General features: G+C 41.7%; 1 protein-coding gene across 2 annotated transcripts in view; it reads left to right on the top strand.

The window, feature by feature from the left end:
* cep43 (centrosomal protein 43) overlaps nt 1-13,719 on the top strand; it is an 84,771-nt gene that overhangs the window by 5,356 nt on the left and 65,696 nt on the right. For both annotated transcript variants that reach the window (XM_063056530.1, XM_063056529.1), the window contains exon 2: nt 10,937-10,990. In XM_063056530.1, coding sequence (XP_062912600.1) covers nt 10,937-10,990 — 54 coding nt within the window. The remainder of the gene's footprint in view (nt 1-10,936; nt 10,991-13,719) is intronic.

The raw sequence follows: 13,719 nt of genomic DNA, 5'->3' as shown, positions 1-13,719 counted from the left end.
TTGGCTGCCATAACTGCTCGTCCTGTACTGTAGAACAGACAATCAGTGGCCATTATATTAGGTACCCCTGTACGTAGTAAAGTGGCCACTGAGTGTATGTCCATGGTCTTCTGCTTCAAGTTTTGACGTATTGTGCCTTCTGCACACCACTGTTGTAATGCCTGCTTGTGGAAGTTGAAACCAGATAAAGTCACTCAGAGACTGTATAAGTACAAAATCTTTATTCAAACCCTCTGGGGCTTACTCAGTTAGTCACTCAAACAAGAACAGTCTGTGACTGTTCTTGCTCAGTCCACCAACTAACTCACAATTCCCCTTACAAAATGAATATAGTCATTCAGATACCCCCATACATACCAAGCTGAAGTCAGACTTACCTATTGCTTGACAGTGCCGAGAGACAAATTACAAAATAGATATAATGGCCTTATACACAGAACTGGCTGGAGCGGTCTTACCTCTACGCATGACTGCACAAGGACAAGCATCCTGAAACACTAGCTGGCTAACTTCAAGAAGAATAGAACATCTGTTGATTATCAATGGTTTCTTTCAGAGAAAACAGCCTGCTATGTTTAACTGGCCGTATTAACCCTTTACATACTTTATCATGCTTATTTGAGTTGCTATCACCTTCTTGTCATCTTGAACCAGTCTAGCCATTCTCCTCTGTCTTTAAGAAAGGGTTTTCACCTGCACAATTACTGCTCACAGGAAGGACATTTTTTTTTGTTTTCCACACCATTCTCTGTAAACCCTAGATACTGTTGTGCTTGATAGTCAAAGGAGATTCTGAGATATTCACACCACTCTCCATCTGGCACCACCAGTCATTCCATGGTCAAAGTCACTTAGATCTTCCACATTGTGATGTTTGATTTGCTTAACTGAATCACTTCTGTCTGTCTGTATCTTGTTTTACGGCAGTTGGCATCTAGCTTAATGGACTCCCCCTCTCCCCCTCTCTCTCTCTTTGTCATATTCTATAAAAAACCCCTGTACCCCTTAAAAATGCTAAAAATACCCAGACTTCTGCTCTCTCACCCATGCCCAGCAACCCTTTTAATGTGAATTCCTGCATCCCCAACTCCTTTAATTTATTTCTCATCATCTCTCTCTGTATCCCATACTTCCTGCAACACAAAACTATGTTCTACTGACTCCTCTTCCTGACATTCCTCACACAATCCTGTCTGGTGTTTCCCTATCATTTTCAATGTTTTGTTTAATGCACAATGCCCCAGCCTTAACCTAGTCCACACAATTTCCTCTCCTGTTTCCATTACCTACCCTAGTAACTGCAACACTCTTTTGAATTTGATATAAATGCCTCCCTTTCCCCTCCCTGTCCCATCTTTCTTGCCACATTCGGTTGACTTTTTCCCCAGATTACACACTTAACCTCTGCTTTACTGATACTAATGTGCATTTCCACATTTTCTTTCTTTAACACCCTCTTTGCCAACTCATCCACCCTCTCATTCCCCTTCACCCCTACATGTGCTGGAACCCATAGAAATTTTACCTGACCTCCCTGATTTGCAATTCTTGTAACTAACTGAAGGACTTCATAAAGTACATCTTGCCGACTGTTTGTGTGAAAAGACCTTAAAACTTGCTAGAACTGAGGATGAATCTGAACATATCAATGCTTTGGCTTGTCTGGCTTTCTGCACCCATTGCAACGCAACCAACACTGCCAGCATCTCCACTGTAAACACCCCTAACTTATTAGATGTTCTTCTGCTGATTCCAATTTCTTTTGCTGGTATTACCACCCCAAACCCTGTCACTCCTGTTTCAGGTTCCTTCGCACCATCCGTATAAATGTGAGTATAATCACTATACTTTTCCATCACATGACAGTTAAATGCATTTACCAAATCTGTTTTATATCTTTATTTTCTTTTTACCTCTAACAAATGCCAGTCTATGTCAGGCCATACAAGCTTCCATGGAGCTACAACCGGATAAACTACTGAAGGACTTATCCTCAGATCAAATACTCCACATTCTTTCGCAATATCATTCCCTACCCGACTAAAGGTATCCCTCTGAAACCTCCCATTTTCCCAGCACTCCTGCAACACTCCTTTAGTAGGGTGAGAATCATTGTGCCCCTGCAAGTTAGCCCAGTAGTTTGCCATCAGTTGCATCCTTCTTAGTTCCAAAGGCATTATTCCCATTTCTACCTGTAGTGCTGACACTGGTGAAGTTTTAAAAGCCCCACTGCACATTCTCAAGGCCTGAACCTGAATCACATCCAGTTTCCTTATAAGAGACCTACCTGCTGATCCATATACTATATTTCCATAATCCAATACAGATCTCACTAAAGCCACATACATTCCCTTCAAAGCTGAACAACTTGCTCCCCATTCCCTACCAGTCAAACATCTCATCACATTTATTACTTTTTTACATTTCTCCTCAACTTTCCTGATATGGTCTGCCCATGTTAATCATGAATCAAATATAACTCCCAGAAATTTAAATGATGCAACCCTTTCTAATTCAACCCCATACATTCTTAACTTCTTCCCTACCTCAACCCTTTTCCTGGTAAAAAATACAGTTTGAGTTTTATCTACTGAAAATCTACATCCCCAATCATAACCCCACTCCACCACTTCATCAATTGCTTCTTGTAGTTTCCTGATTATATGGTCCATGTTCCTGCCTCTTTTCCACAAGGCCCCATCATCTGCAAACAGTGACCTACCTATATCCACTGGTACCTTTGTGAAGACATCTTTGATCATAATGATGAAAAGTAACAGGCTAATCACACTACCTTGACAAAGTCCTGACGAAGGGTCTCGGCCTGAAACGTCGACTGCGCCTCTTCCTATAGATGCTGCTTGGCCTGCTGCGTTCACCAGCAACTTTGATGTATGTTGCTGCATATTATGGGTTCTTTTAACTAGCCTGAATGCTCTATTTCTGTTTTTTACAGCCTGACAACATTCCTCTGTCCACCATGGTACCAGTTTTCTATTCATCCTATTTTTACTCCTAGGTATAGATCCTTCTGCTGCCTTGATAATTGCTGAAGTCACCTGACTGTTTAATTCATCTACATTTCCAGAAATATCAATCTTTGTCAACCCTTCTTCACTTAACTTCTGGAACTTACCCCAATCAGCTTTTTCAAACACCCACTTTAGGGTTCCGTCACCTGGTCTTACTTCAACTCTTTCACCCACTGAACACAAAACTGGGTAGTGATCACTGCCTACTGTTGAAGCAGTCCAAACTCCCCAGTTACTAATGCCAGCCAAGGTATTAGACACTAATGTAATATCTAACACTGACTCAGTTCCTGTTGTTATATCTATCCTTGTGCTGCTACCATCATTCATACACACCAAATCCCTTTCTTCCATCAAATCTTCAATTACCTTTCCATTTGGATCTGTAATCTGATCCCCCCATATTGTGCTATGAGCATTGAAATCTGCACACCACACTATATGTCTGTTTTGTCCTTGTATCTTTAATAGGCTGTCCAAATCCAACCTTTTACATGGATTGTAGTAGTTAATTATAACCACTCCCTCCCCTCTCTCCCACACTTCCACCACTATGTATTCCTGATCATCTCCTTTTTCCAGTACCCTATATGGTATACCTTGCTTGATTAACATACCCCCTCCTCCCCCTAGATTTCTATCTTTCCTTATCATTGTATACCCATATACTACAAAGTCTAAAGTTGGTTTCAACCAAGTTTCCTGAATACACACTACATCCGGTTTTACAACCATTTCTTTAATAAAGTGCTTGAATTCCTGGCTATTGGCCAGTAAGCTCCTTGCATTCCATTGTAAAAGAATCACCATAATTAGTATTAACCAACACATGACACTTCCTGGCTTGACTGATTACTGAGGTTCCTCCCATGTCAGTCCTACTAACCCTAAATGGTTTACTGCTGCTTTTACCACCAGCTGAATTTTGTCACTTTTTGACTTTACCTCAGCAGTACTATTAATCACTCCTGCAATGAATGTTACTAGAGCCTTTTTGTCTCCATAAATCCTGTCATTTGTTCTTTGTTGCATCTGTCGTATCCCTATTGCTCCCTGTTCATTAGGAACATTATTCTGTTCTCTTGACATTCTTACAGCTTCTGCATAAGTGATCTTTCTTTTCACTCTCATTTCTTGAATTTTAGTCTCCCGTCTGACAACCTCTCACCCACTATATGCAACATTATGAGCTCCTCCACAATTGCAGCATTTTGGTTGAACTCCTGTTCCGCACTTTCCATATTCATAATCACCCCCACATCTAGCACATCTCCTCTGCCTTTTACAGTTTTTAGCCACATGTCCAAACCTTTGACAATTATAGCACCTCAATGGCTTTGGCACATACACCCTTACTGGGTAACTCATGAAACCCAGGAACACCTTCCTTGGCACTCTTTCTTCTTCAAATTCAATCAATACAGATTCACTTTCCTTTTTCACTCCCTCCTTTGTTGTTTTCAGTCTTTGAACATTCATTACTTTCCCTCCTTTGATATTCCTCTTTATCTCCTCCATATTTATACTCATTGGTATCCCCGTGATCACTCCTTTACAACCACTGTTTTGTGCTCCCACCCTCCCAGTGTATTCCACCTTGCATTTTCCTATCTCTTTGAGCTTCAGTGTTTTCTCAAGTTGTTCCTCATTCACACATCTTACCAATAAGTTGCGTCATTAAGGACTTTTGCAAATACTATTTCCCCTATCTTATTTGTCAGAGTTGTTGTTAGCACAAACAGGTTAATTTTCTTCATATGTCCCTGAGTCTTCTCATTAAACCTAATTATGACAACACCTCCTCTCTGAGTTTGTTCATCTTCCTCACTTTCAGAGCTTTCTCCACTATCATTTCTTATTCTTTTATTCCCTTTGTCTTGGTTTTTATTCATCCAACCCCTCACTACCTCCTCATTCCCTTTATTTCTTCTTTCACAATAATCCACCTCTCCCCAGCTGCCTACCTCTGGTCCCAAGTCTCTATCCCACTCCTTCTCAACTTTCTTTCCCTCAACCCCACCTCTTATCTTGTCCATCATTACCAGACCCACACAACCCCCTCCCAGCAATTTCCATTCCTTCCCCACTCTCTTTCCCTCAACAGGTTCCAAAACACACTCACGCATCAAGCAAAACACAGCCAGCTTCCAGTCAAGTCAAGTCAAGCCAACTCAGCCACTTCCACTCCCAACTGGCCAGCACATCAATCCTCCCCCAACTGAATCACTTGACCATGTCTGCATGCTTTTATGCGTTGAGTTGCTGTGCCATGATTGGCTGATTAGATATTTGCGTTAATGAGCAGGTGTACCTAATAAAGTGGCCACTGAGTATAGGAACAGGCCCTTTAGCCCACAATATCTACACAGAATGTTATCCTGAATTAAATTACATCTCTTCTATGTTCTATATGCATCATGTACAGAAGAGCACAGCACAGGAACAGAGACTTTGAACCATGATGTTGTGCGAACTAATTAAGCTAATAATTAGTAGGCAGCCGTCTATTCCAGGGGATCATGAGTTTGCGCCTCTGGTGGACTGTGTCCTGTCCAGGACGCAAGCCTAGGCAAGAAAATTTGAAGAACCAGCTGTTGCCCATGGGTGGGTATGGCCGCAAGGCAGCAAAGGTTTAAAATCAGAGTTTTCCTTCTCTTAGGCTACGTCCACACTAGACAAGATAAATCCGTAACCGAAGCTTTTTCTCTTCGTTTTGACCCTCCGTTCACACTGAAACGTTGTTTTCCTCCCCCGAAAATGGAGCTTTTCTAAAACATTCTCCAGAGTGTTTAAATCTGAGAACGCCGGTTGGCCGTTGTAGTGTGTATGGGGTGACCGGCTAATTTTAAAAACACTGTCATGACGTGCTGGAACAAATGGTGGCGGCAGCGCGGTATTTCATTGTTTTCTTGAACACAACCTCCAACACCACAACAACAATATCTGACAATGGATGTGTAACAGCCTAATGTAACATTGTATGGAAGTACAAGATACATGGACATTGTTGAAAAATGAAAGATACGAGGACATCGTTGAAAGTTTTCTTGGCAACTACAGAGCACCGAAGCACGTACAACTGGTTGACAACATGCTTCAAGCATACAAAACCATGAAGTGCAAAATGTCACTGAAGATTCATTTACTGCATTCCCATTTGGACTCCTTCCCTACAAATCTTGGTGCTGTCTGTGACAGGCATGGTGAACAGCTTCACCAGGACATTGCAGTCTTAGAGAAATGGTAGTAGGCAATGGGAATCCATCAATACTGGCTGATTATTGTTGGATACTTAAGTGAGAAACCTCAGACACCGAGTACAAATGAAAATCATTGCCAGATCATTTTTAGCTTAGTTGAACTAGTGCAAAGTATCGGGGCCATTATGCAATTAAATGCATTATATGTAATAAAAGTTAATTTCTTATTTCTCCAAATTCCTACTTGATTCAAGTTGTCTGAAATTATATTTGTGTTCAGCTTCAGGCGGTCTATCATTCATTTTAAAAAAAATCGAGGAAGCAACACTTCCGAAAAACTCATTGTTGTCCGGTGCTATTTATTGCCCTTCTTGATTTGGCATCTTGAGTAGTTGTGCCATTTGGATGTTCTTGGTCTCTGTCACATCACAGTCCCTTTGCAGCTCTCTGTAACTTAAAGAACGTGTAATTTTGCTATTCCAATTCTAATGTAAGGTAATCAAACTGTAACAATAACTATTTCTCTCTGCAAGTGCTGCATGACCTGCTGAGTATCTCCTATGTAATATGTTTTACTTTAATACTTCAATAGTTCCATTTAATATCAGAGAATGTATACAATATACAATCTGAAATTCTCACTCTCTGCAGACATCCTTGAAACAGAAGAAAAACCCCAGTGACAAAAAAACGTAAGAACCCCAAAACTACCCCCCCCCGTCGTTACCTGAGAAATTACCTAAGGTTACCCATAGCCCTCTATTTTTCTGAGCTCCATATACCTGATGAGGAGTCTCTTAAAAGACCCTATCACATCTGCCTCCACCACCGTCGCCGGCAGCCCATTCCACGCACTCACCACTCTCTGTGTAAAAAAAAAACCAAACAAACAACAACAACTTACCCCTGACATCTCCTCTGTACCTACTTCCAAGCGCCTTAATACTGTGCACTCTCATGCTAACCATTTCAGCCCTGGGAAAAAGCCTCGGACTATCCACATGATCAATGCCTCTCATCATCTTATACACCTCCATCAGGTCACCTCTCATCCTCCGTCGCTCCAAGGAAAAAAGGCCAAGTTTTCTCAACCTATTCTCATAAGGCAAGCTCCCCAATCCAGGCAGCATCCTTGTAAGTCTCCTCTGCACCCTTTTCATGGTTTCCACATCCTTCCTGTAGTGAGGTGACCAGAACTGAGCACAGTACTCCAAGTGGGGTCCTATATAGCTGCAGCGTTACTTCTCGGCGCCTAAACTCAATCCCACGATTGATGAAGGCCAATGCACTGTATACCTTCTTAACCGCAGAGTCAACCTGCGTAGCAGCTTTGAATGTCCTATGGACTCAGACCCCAAGATCCCTCTGATCCTCCACACTGCCAAGAGTCTTACCATTAATGCTATATTCTGCCATCATATTTGATCTACCAAATTGAACCACCTCACACTTATCTGGGTTGAACTCCATCTGCCACTTCTCAGTCCATTTTTGCATCTTATCAATGTCCCGCTGTAACCTCTGACAGCCCTCCACACTATCCACAACACCTCCAACCTTTGTGTCATCAGCAGATTTACTAATCCATCCTTCCACTTCTTCATCCAGGTCATTTATAAAAATCACAAAGAGTAAGGGTCCCAGAACAGATCCCTGAGGCACACCAGTGGCTCCTTAAAACCTGTCTCTTCCTGTCTCTTTGTCCAAACCTTCTTAGTATTTATCTATCTTAATATTTCTTTAAGTTGTTTGGTGTCCATTTTTCGATAGTACTATCGTGAGGCTGCTTTGAATTCTTTTGACACACTGCAGGTGCTGTGTCTATGGTGCTTTTTGTTGTCATACATTCATTTTAGAGTGCCACAGTTAGTGATAATGATTCAAATAAACTATGTTTATAAAAAAAAGTGATTCTTAATTAGAAACATAGAAACATAGAAAATAGGTGCAGGAGTAGGCCATTCGGCCCTTCGAGCCTGCACCGCCATTTATTATGATCATGGCTGATCATCCAACTCAGAACCCAGCCTTCCCTCCATACCCCCTGACCCCTGTAGCCACAAGGGCCATATCTAACTTCCTTTTAAACATAGATAATGAACTGGCCTCAACAGTTTGCTGTGGCAGAGAATTCCACAGATTCACCACTCTCTGTGTGAAGAAGTTTTTCCTAACCTCGGTCCTAAAAGGCTTCCCCTCTATCCTCAAACTGTGACCCCTCGTTCTAGACCTCCCCAACATCAGGAACAATCTTCCCGCATCTAGCCTGTCCAATCCCTTTAGGATCTTATACGTTTCAATCAGATCCCCCCTCAATCTTCTAAATTCCAACGAGTACAAGCCCAGTTCATCCAGTCTTTCTTCATATGAAAGACCTGCCATCCCAGGAATCAATCTGGTGAACCTTCTTTGTACTCCCTCTATGGCAAGGATGTCTTTCCTCAGATTAGGGGACCAAAACTGCACACAATACTCCAGGTGTGGTCTCACCAAGGCCTTGTACAACTGCAGTAGTACCTCCCTGCTCCTGTACTCGAATCCTCTCGCTATAAATGCCAGCATACCGTTCGCCTTTTTCACCGCCTGCTGTACCTGCATGCCCACTTTCAATGACTGGTGTATAATGACACCCAGGTCTCGTTGCACCTCCCCTTTTCCTAATCGGCCACCATTCAGATAATAATCTGTTTTCCTATTTTTGCCACCAAAGTGGATAACTTCACATTTATCCACATTAAATTGCATCTGCCATGAGTTTGCCCACTCACCCAACCTATCCAAGTCACCCTGCATCCTCTTAGCATCCTCCTCACTGCTAACACTGCCACCCAGCTTTGTGTCATCCGCAAACTTGGAGATGCTGCGTTTAATTCCCTCATCCAAGTCATTAATATATATTGTAAACAACTGGGGTCCCGGCACTGAGCCTTGCGGTACCCCACTAGTCACCGCCTGCCATTCTGAAAAGGTCCCGTTTATTCCCACTCTTTGCTTCCTGTCTGCTAACCAATTCTCCACCCACACCAATACCTTACCCCCAATACCGTGTGCTTTAAGTTTGCACACTAATCTCCTATGTGGGACCTTGTCAAAAGCCTTTTGAAAATCCAAATATACCACATCCACTGGTTCTCCCCTATCCACTCTACTAGTTACATCCTCAAAAAATTCTATGAGATTCGTCAGACATGATTTTCCTTTCACAAATCCATGCTGACTTTGTCCGATCATTTCACCGCTTTCCAAATGTGCTGTTATCACATCCTTGATAACTGACTCCAGCAGTTTCCCCCACCACCGACGTTAGGCTAACCGGCCTATAATTCCCCGGTTTCTCTCTCCCTCCTTTTTTAAAAAGTGGGGTTACATTAGCCACCCTCCAATCCTCAGGAACTAGTCCAGAATCTAACGAGTTTTGAAAAATTATCACTAATGCATCCACTATTTCTTGGGCCACTTCCTTAAGCACTCTGGGATGCAGACCATCTGGCCCTGGGGATTTATCTGCCTTCAATCCCTTCAATTTACCTAACACCACTTCCCTACTAACATGTATTTCGCTCAGTTCCTCCATCTCACTGGACCCTCTGTCCCTTACTATTTCTGGAAGATTATTTATGTCCTCCTTAGTGAAGACGGAACCAAAGTAATTATTCAATTGGTCTGCCATGTCCTTGCTCCCCATAATCAATTCACCTGTTTCTGTTTGCAGGGGACCTACATTTGTCTTTATCAGTCTTTTCCTTTTTACATATCTATAAAAGCTTTTACAGTCCGTTTTTATGTTCTCTGCCAGTTTTCTCTCATAATCTTTTTTCCCCTTCCTAATTAAGCCCTTTGTCCTCCTCTGCTGAACTCTGAATTTCTCCCAGTCCTCAGGTGAGCCACTTTCTCTGGCTAATTTGTATGCTACTTCTTTTGAATTGATACTATCCCTAATTTCTCTTGTCAGCCACGGGTGCACTACCTTCCTTGATTTATTCTTTTGCCAAACTGGGATGAACAATTGTTGTAGTTCATCCATGCAACCTTTAAATGCCTGCCATTGCATATCCACCGTCAATCCTTGAAGTGTCATTTGCCAGTCTATCTTAGCTAATTCATGTCTCATACCTTCAAAGTTACCCCTCTTTAAGTTCAGAACCTTTGTTTCTGAATTAACTACGTCACTCTCCATGTTAATGAAGAATTCCACCATATTATGGTCACTCTTACCCAAGGGGCCTCTCACGACAAGATCGCTAATTAACCCTTCCTCATTGCTCAAAACCCAGTCCAGAATAGCCTGCTCTCTAGTCGGTTCCTTGATTGGATAAACTTGTTTGTAGTGATGTAAAAAGCTAATGTTTTCTGCTGATGTTTATAACTTTGAATTCTCTGGGAAAAGATTAGAATTTACTTGTGTGTTTTCTTGCCCTTCTTCCCCACCTACTCTCCAGCAACTAGCATTCGATTGATGTCAGTATACATTATTGAAGAAATTCCACACAAATGACCCCTTATTGCAGTAATTTGATAGTATAAGTTTAATTATAATTTCACTTCAAGCAGTTGTCTTTTGTGAGTATAGTTTATTTATTTTAACTTAGAAAAATGCTATTAAGTATTGCTGCTTTCAATTCTATTGATCACATATATACAATAGTGTCTGTTTTATATATAATTTCAGGTGTACAAATTCAAACCGAGTATTTTCTGTTTCAGGCTGAACTACGGGCAGCTGTATTCCTAGCACTGGAAGAACAGGAGAGAATTGAAGTAAGTGCTGACCAAAGCATTGGGTTTTGTTGACTACTTAGTGTTCACTGCAAATATTTACATTGAATATAAAGTCTAAAAGTGGGTCACATGCATATTAGTATTTATGTTCCATGTGACAGCACCTCCTCTACCCCATTAATTATTATCTTTAAATGGTACTTGCAGTGGGATATTGGGCAATTGGGTATGGTGCCCATGCTTGGCAGGTGGTCAAACTCTTGCTTTTGTTTTGAAAATGTTATTTTAAAGGAGAAAATAAAAGTGGAGAATCAGAATCAGGTTTATTATCACCAGCGTGTGTCGTGAAATTTGTTAACTTAGTAACAGCAGTACAGTGCAATACATGATAATATAGAAAGAAAAAAAATAAGTAAATCAATTACAAAAGTTTGTACAATAAGTATATATATGTATATTAAATAGTGAGATCAAAATGGTGCAAAACAGAAATAATGTTTTTTTATAAGTGAGTTAGTTTTCATGGGTTCACTGTCTATTTTGGAATCAGATGGCAGAGGGGAAGAAGCTGTTCCTGAATCACTGAGTGTGTGCCTTCAAGCTTCAGTACCTCCTTCCTGAGGGTAACAATGAGAAGAGGCCATGTCCTGGGCGATGGGGGTCCTTTATAATGGACATTGCCTTTCTGAGGCACCGCTCCTTGAAGATGGCTTGGATACTACCTACAGAGACTGGTATCGAAGATGGAACTGACTAATTTCATAACTTTCTGTAACTTCTTTCAGTCCTGCACAGTAGCAACCTACCCCCCCCCCCCATAGCAGATAGTGATGCAGCCTGTCAGAGTGCTCTCCATGGTACATCTATAGAAATTTTCAGTGTCTTGGGTGACAAACTAAATCTCTTCAAACTCATAATGAAGTAGAGCTGTTGTCTTGCCTTCTTTACAACTACATTGATATGTTGGGACCAGGTTGCATTCTCGGAGATTTGACACCTAGGAACTTGAAATTGCTTACTCTCTCCACTTCTGATCCCTCTATGACAATTAGTTCATGTTCTCTCATCTTACACCTCCTGAAGTCCACAATCAGCTCATTTGTCTTATTGACGCTGAGTGCAAGTTGTTGCTGCAACACCACTCAACTAGCTGGTATATCTCGCTCTTGTACGCCCTCTCATCTCCTTCTGAGATTCGAGATTCTACCAACAATGGTTGTATCATCAACAAGGTTATAGGTGGCATTTGAGCTATAGTTAGCCACACAGTCATGGGTATAGATGGAGTAGAGCAGTAGGCTAAGTACACATCCCTGATGTGCATCTCTGTTGATCGTCAGCGAGGAGAGGATATTATTACCAATCCATACAGATTGTGGTCTTCTGGTTAGGAAGTCAAGGATCCAATTGCAGACGGAGGTACAGAGGCCCAGGTTCTGTAGCTTATTGATCAGGACTGTGGGAATAATGGTGTTAAACACTGAGCTATAGTCTACGAACAGCATCCTGACTTGGGTGTTTGTATTGTCCAGGTGATCCAAGGCTCTGTGAAGAGTGTTTGAGATTGCGTCTGCCATAGACCTATCGCCACGATAGACAAAATGCAGTGGGTCCAGGTCCTCGCTGAGGCAGGAGTTGATTCTAGGTATGACCAACCTCTCAAAACATTTCATCATCGTAGATGTGAGTGCTCCTGGATGATGGTCAGTAAGGCAGCTCACACTACTCTCTTGGGCTCTGGTATAATTGTTGCCTTTTTGAAACAGATGGGAACTTCTGACCGTAGCAGTGAGAGGTTGAAAATTACCTTGAATACTCCCACCAGTTGGTTGGCACAAGTTTTCAGAGCTTCACCAGGTATGCTCTTGGGGCCTGCCATCTTGCAAAGGTTCACCCTTCTGAAAGATAACTTGACATCAGACTCCGTGACAGAGATTACAGGCTCACTGGTTGCAGCAGGGATCTTCACAGCTGTAGTTATACCTCCCTTTCAAAGTGAGCATAGAGGGCATTCAGCTTATCTGGTAGTGAAGCATCGCCACCCAAATTCATGCTATTGGGTTTCACTTTATTGGAAGTAATATCCTGCAAGCACTGCCAGAGTTGGCATGCATCAGATGTTGTCTTCAACCTTGCTTAGAATTGTTCCTCTGCTCTTGAAATAGCCCTTTGCAAGTCATACCTGGTTTTCTTGTACAGACCTGGATCACTAGACTTAAATGCCACAGATTTAGCCCTCAGCAGACTATGAAACTTATGAAAGGAATTCTGGAGCTTTGTTTACTGAAGCCTTGCTTGCCACTGACTTGGGGAATAATTACAAGAGCAGCCCTGGAAGAATAAATGTAACAGGCAATAGGAATAGATGATTTGAACTTCTGAACTTTCATCAAAATCGTGACTTGTTTTTTACCTCTGCACCATTTTCCTACATTTTCCTTATTTCTCCTAATATTCAGAAAATTAATGATCTGAATTCTCAATGAGTGAGGTTCCACAATTCTTTGAGGTGGAGAGTGCCATCCTGTGAGAAGAAATGTCTTTCCATCTAAATCCCGGGTAGAATGAGAGTATAGAAGGGTTTAATTTCAAAGATGACAAGTGTAAAATTGAGGCACTGATTAATGTGGTATCAATTAGGGTGACAAACACAGAAATGATGGATAAGTACAATTTAGGGCAGGTTAGAGCTGTGCAGCCTTATTTTGAATGAACTTAAATTTGAAGAGATTAGCATGAGTGCAGAACGACAGGACTGTATTTGAATA

This window comes from Mobula hypostoma, chromosome 8, assembly GCF_963921235.1.
Source record: "Mobula hypostoma chromosome 8, sMobHyp1.1, whole genome shotgun sequence".
In the NCBI taxonomy this organism is placed as follows: domain Eukaryota; kingdom Metazoa; phylum Chordata; class Chondrichthyes; order Myliobatiformes; family Myliobatidae; genus Mobula; species Mobula hypostoma.
This window is presented reverse-complemented; position numbering and strand designations above follow the sequence as displayed.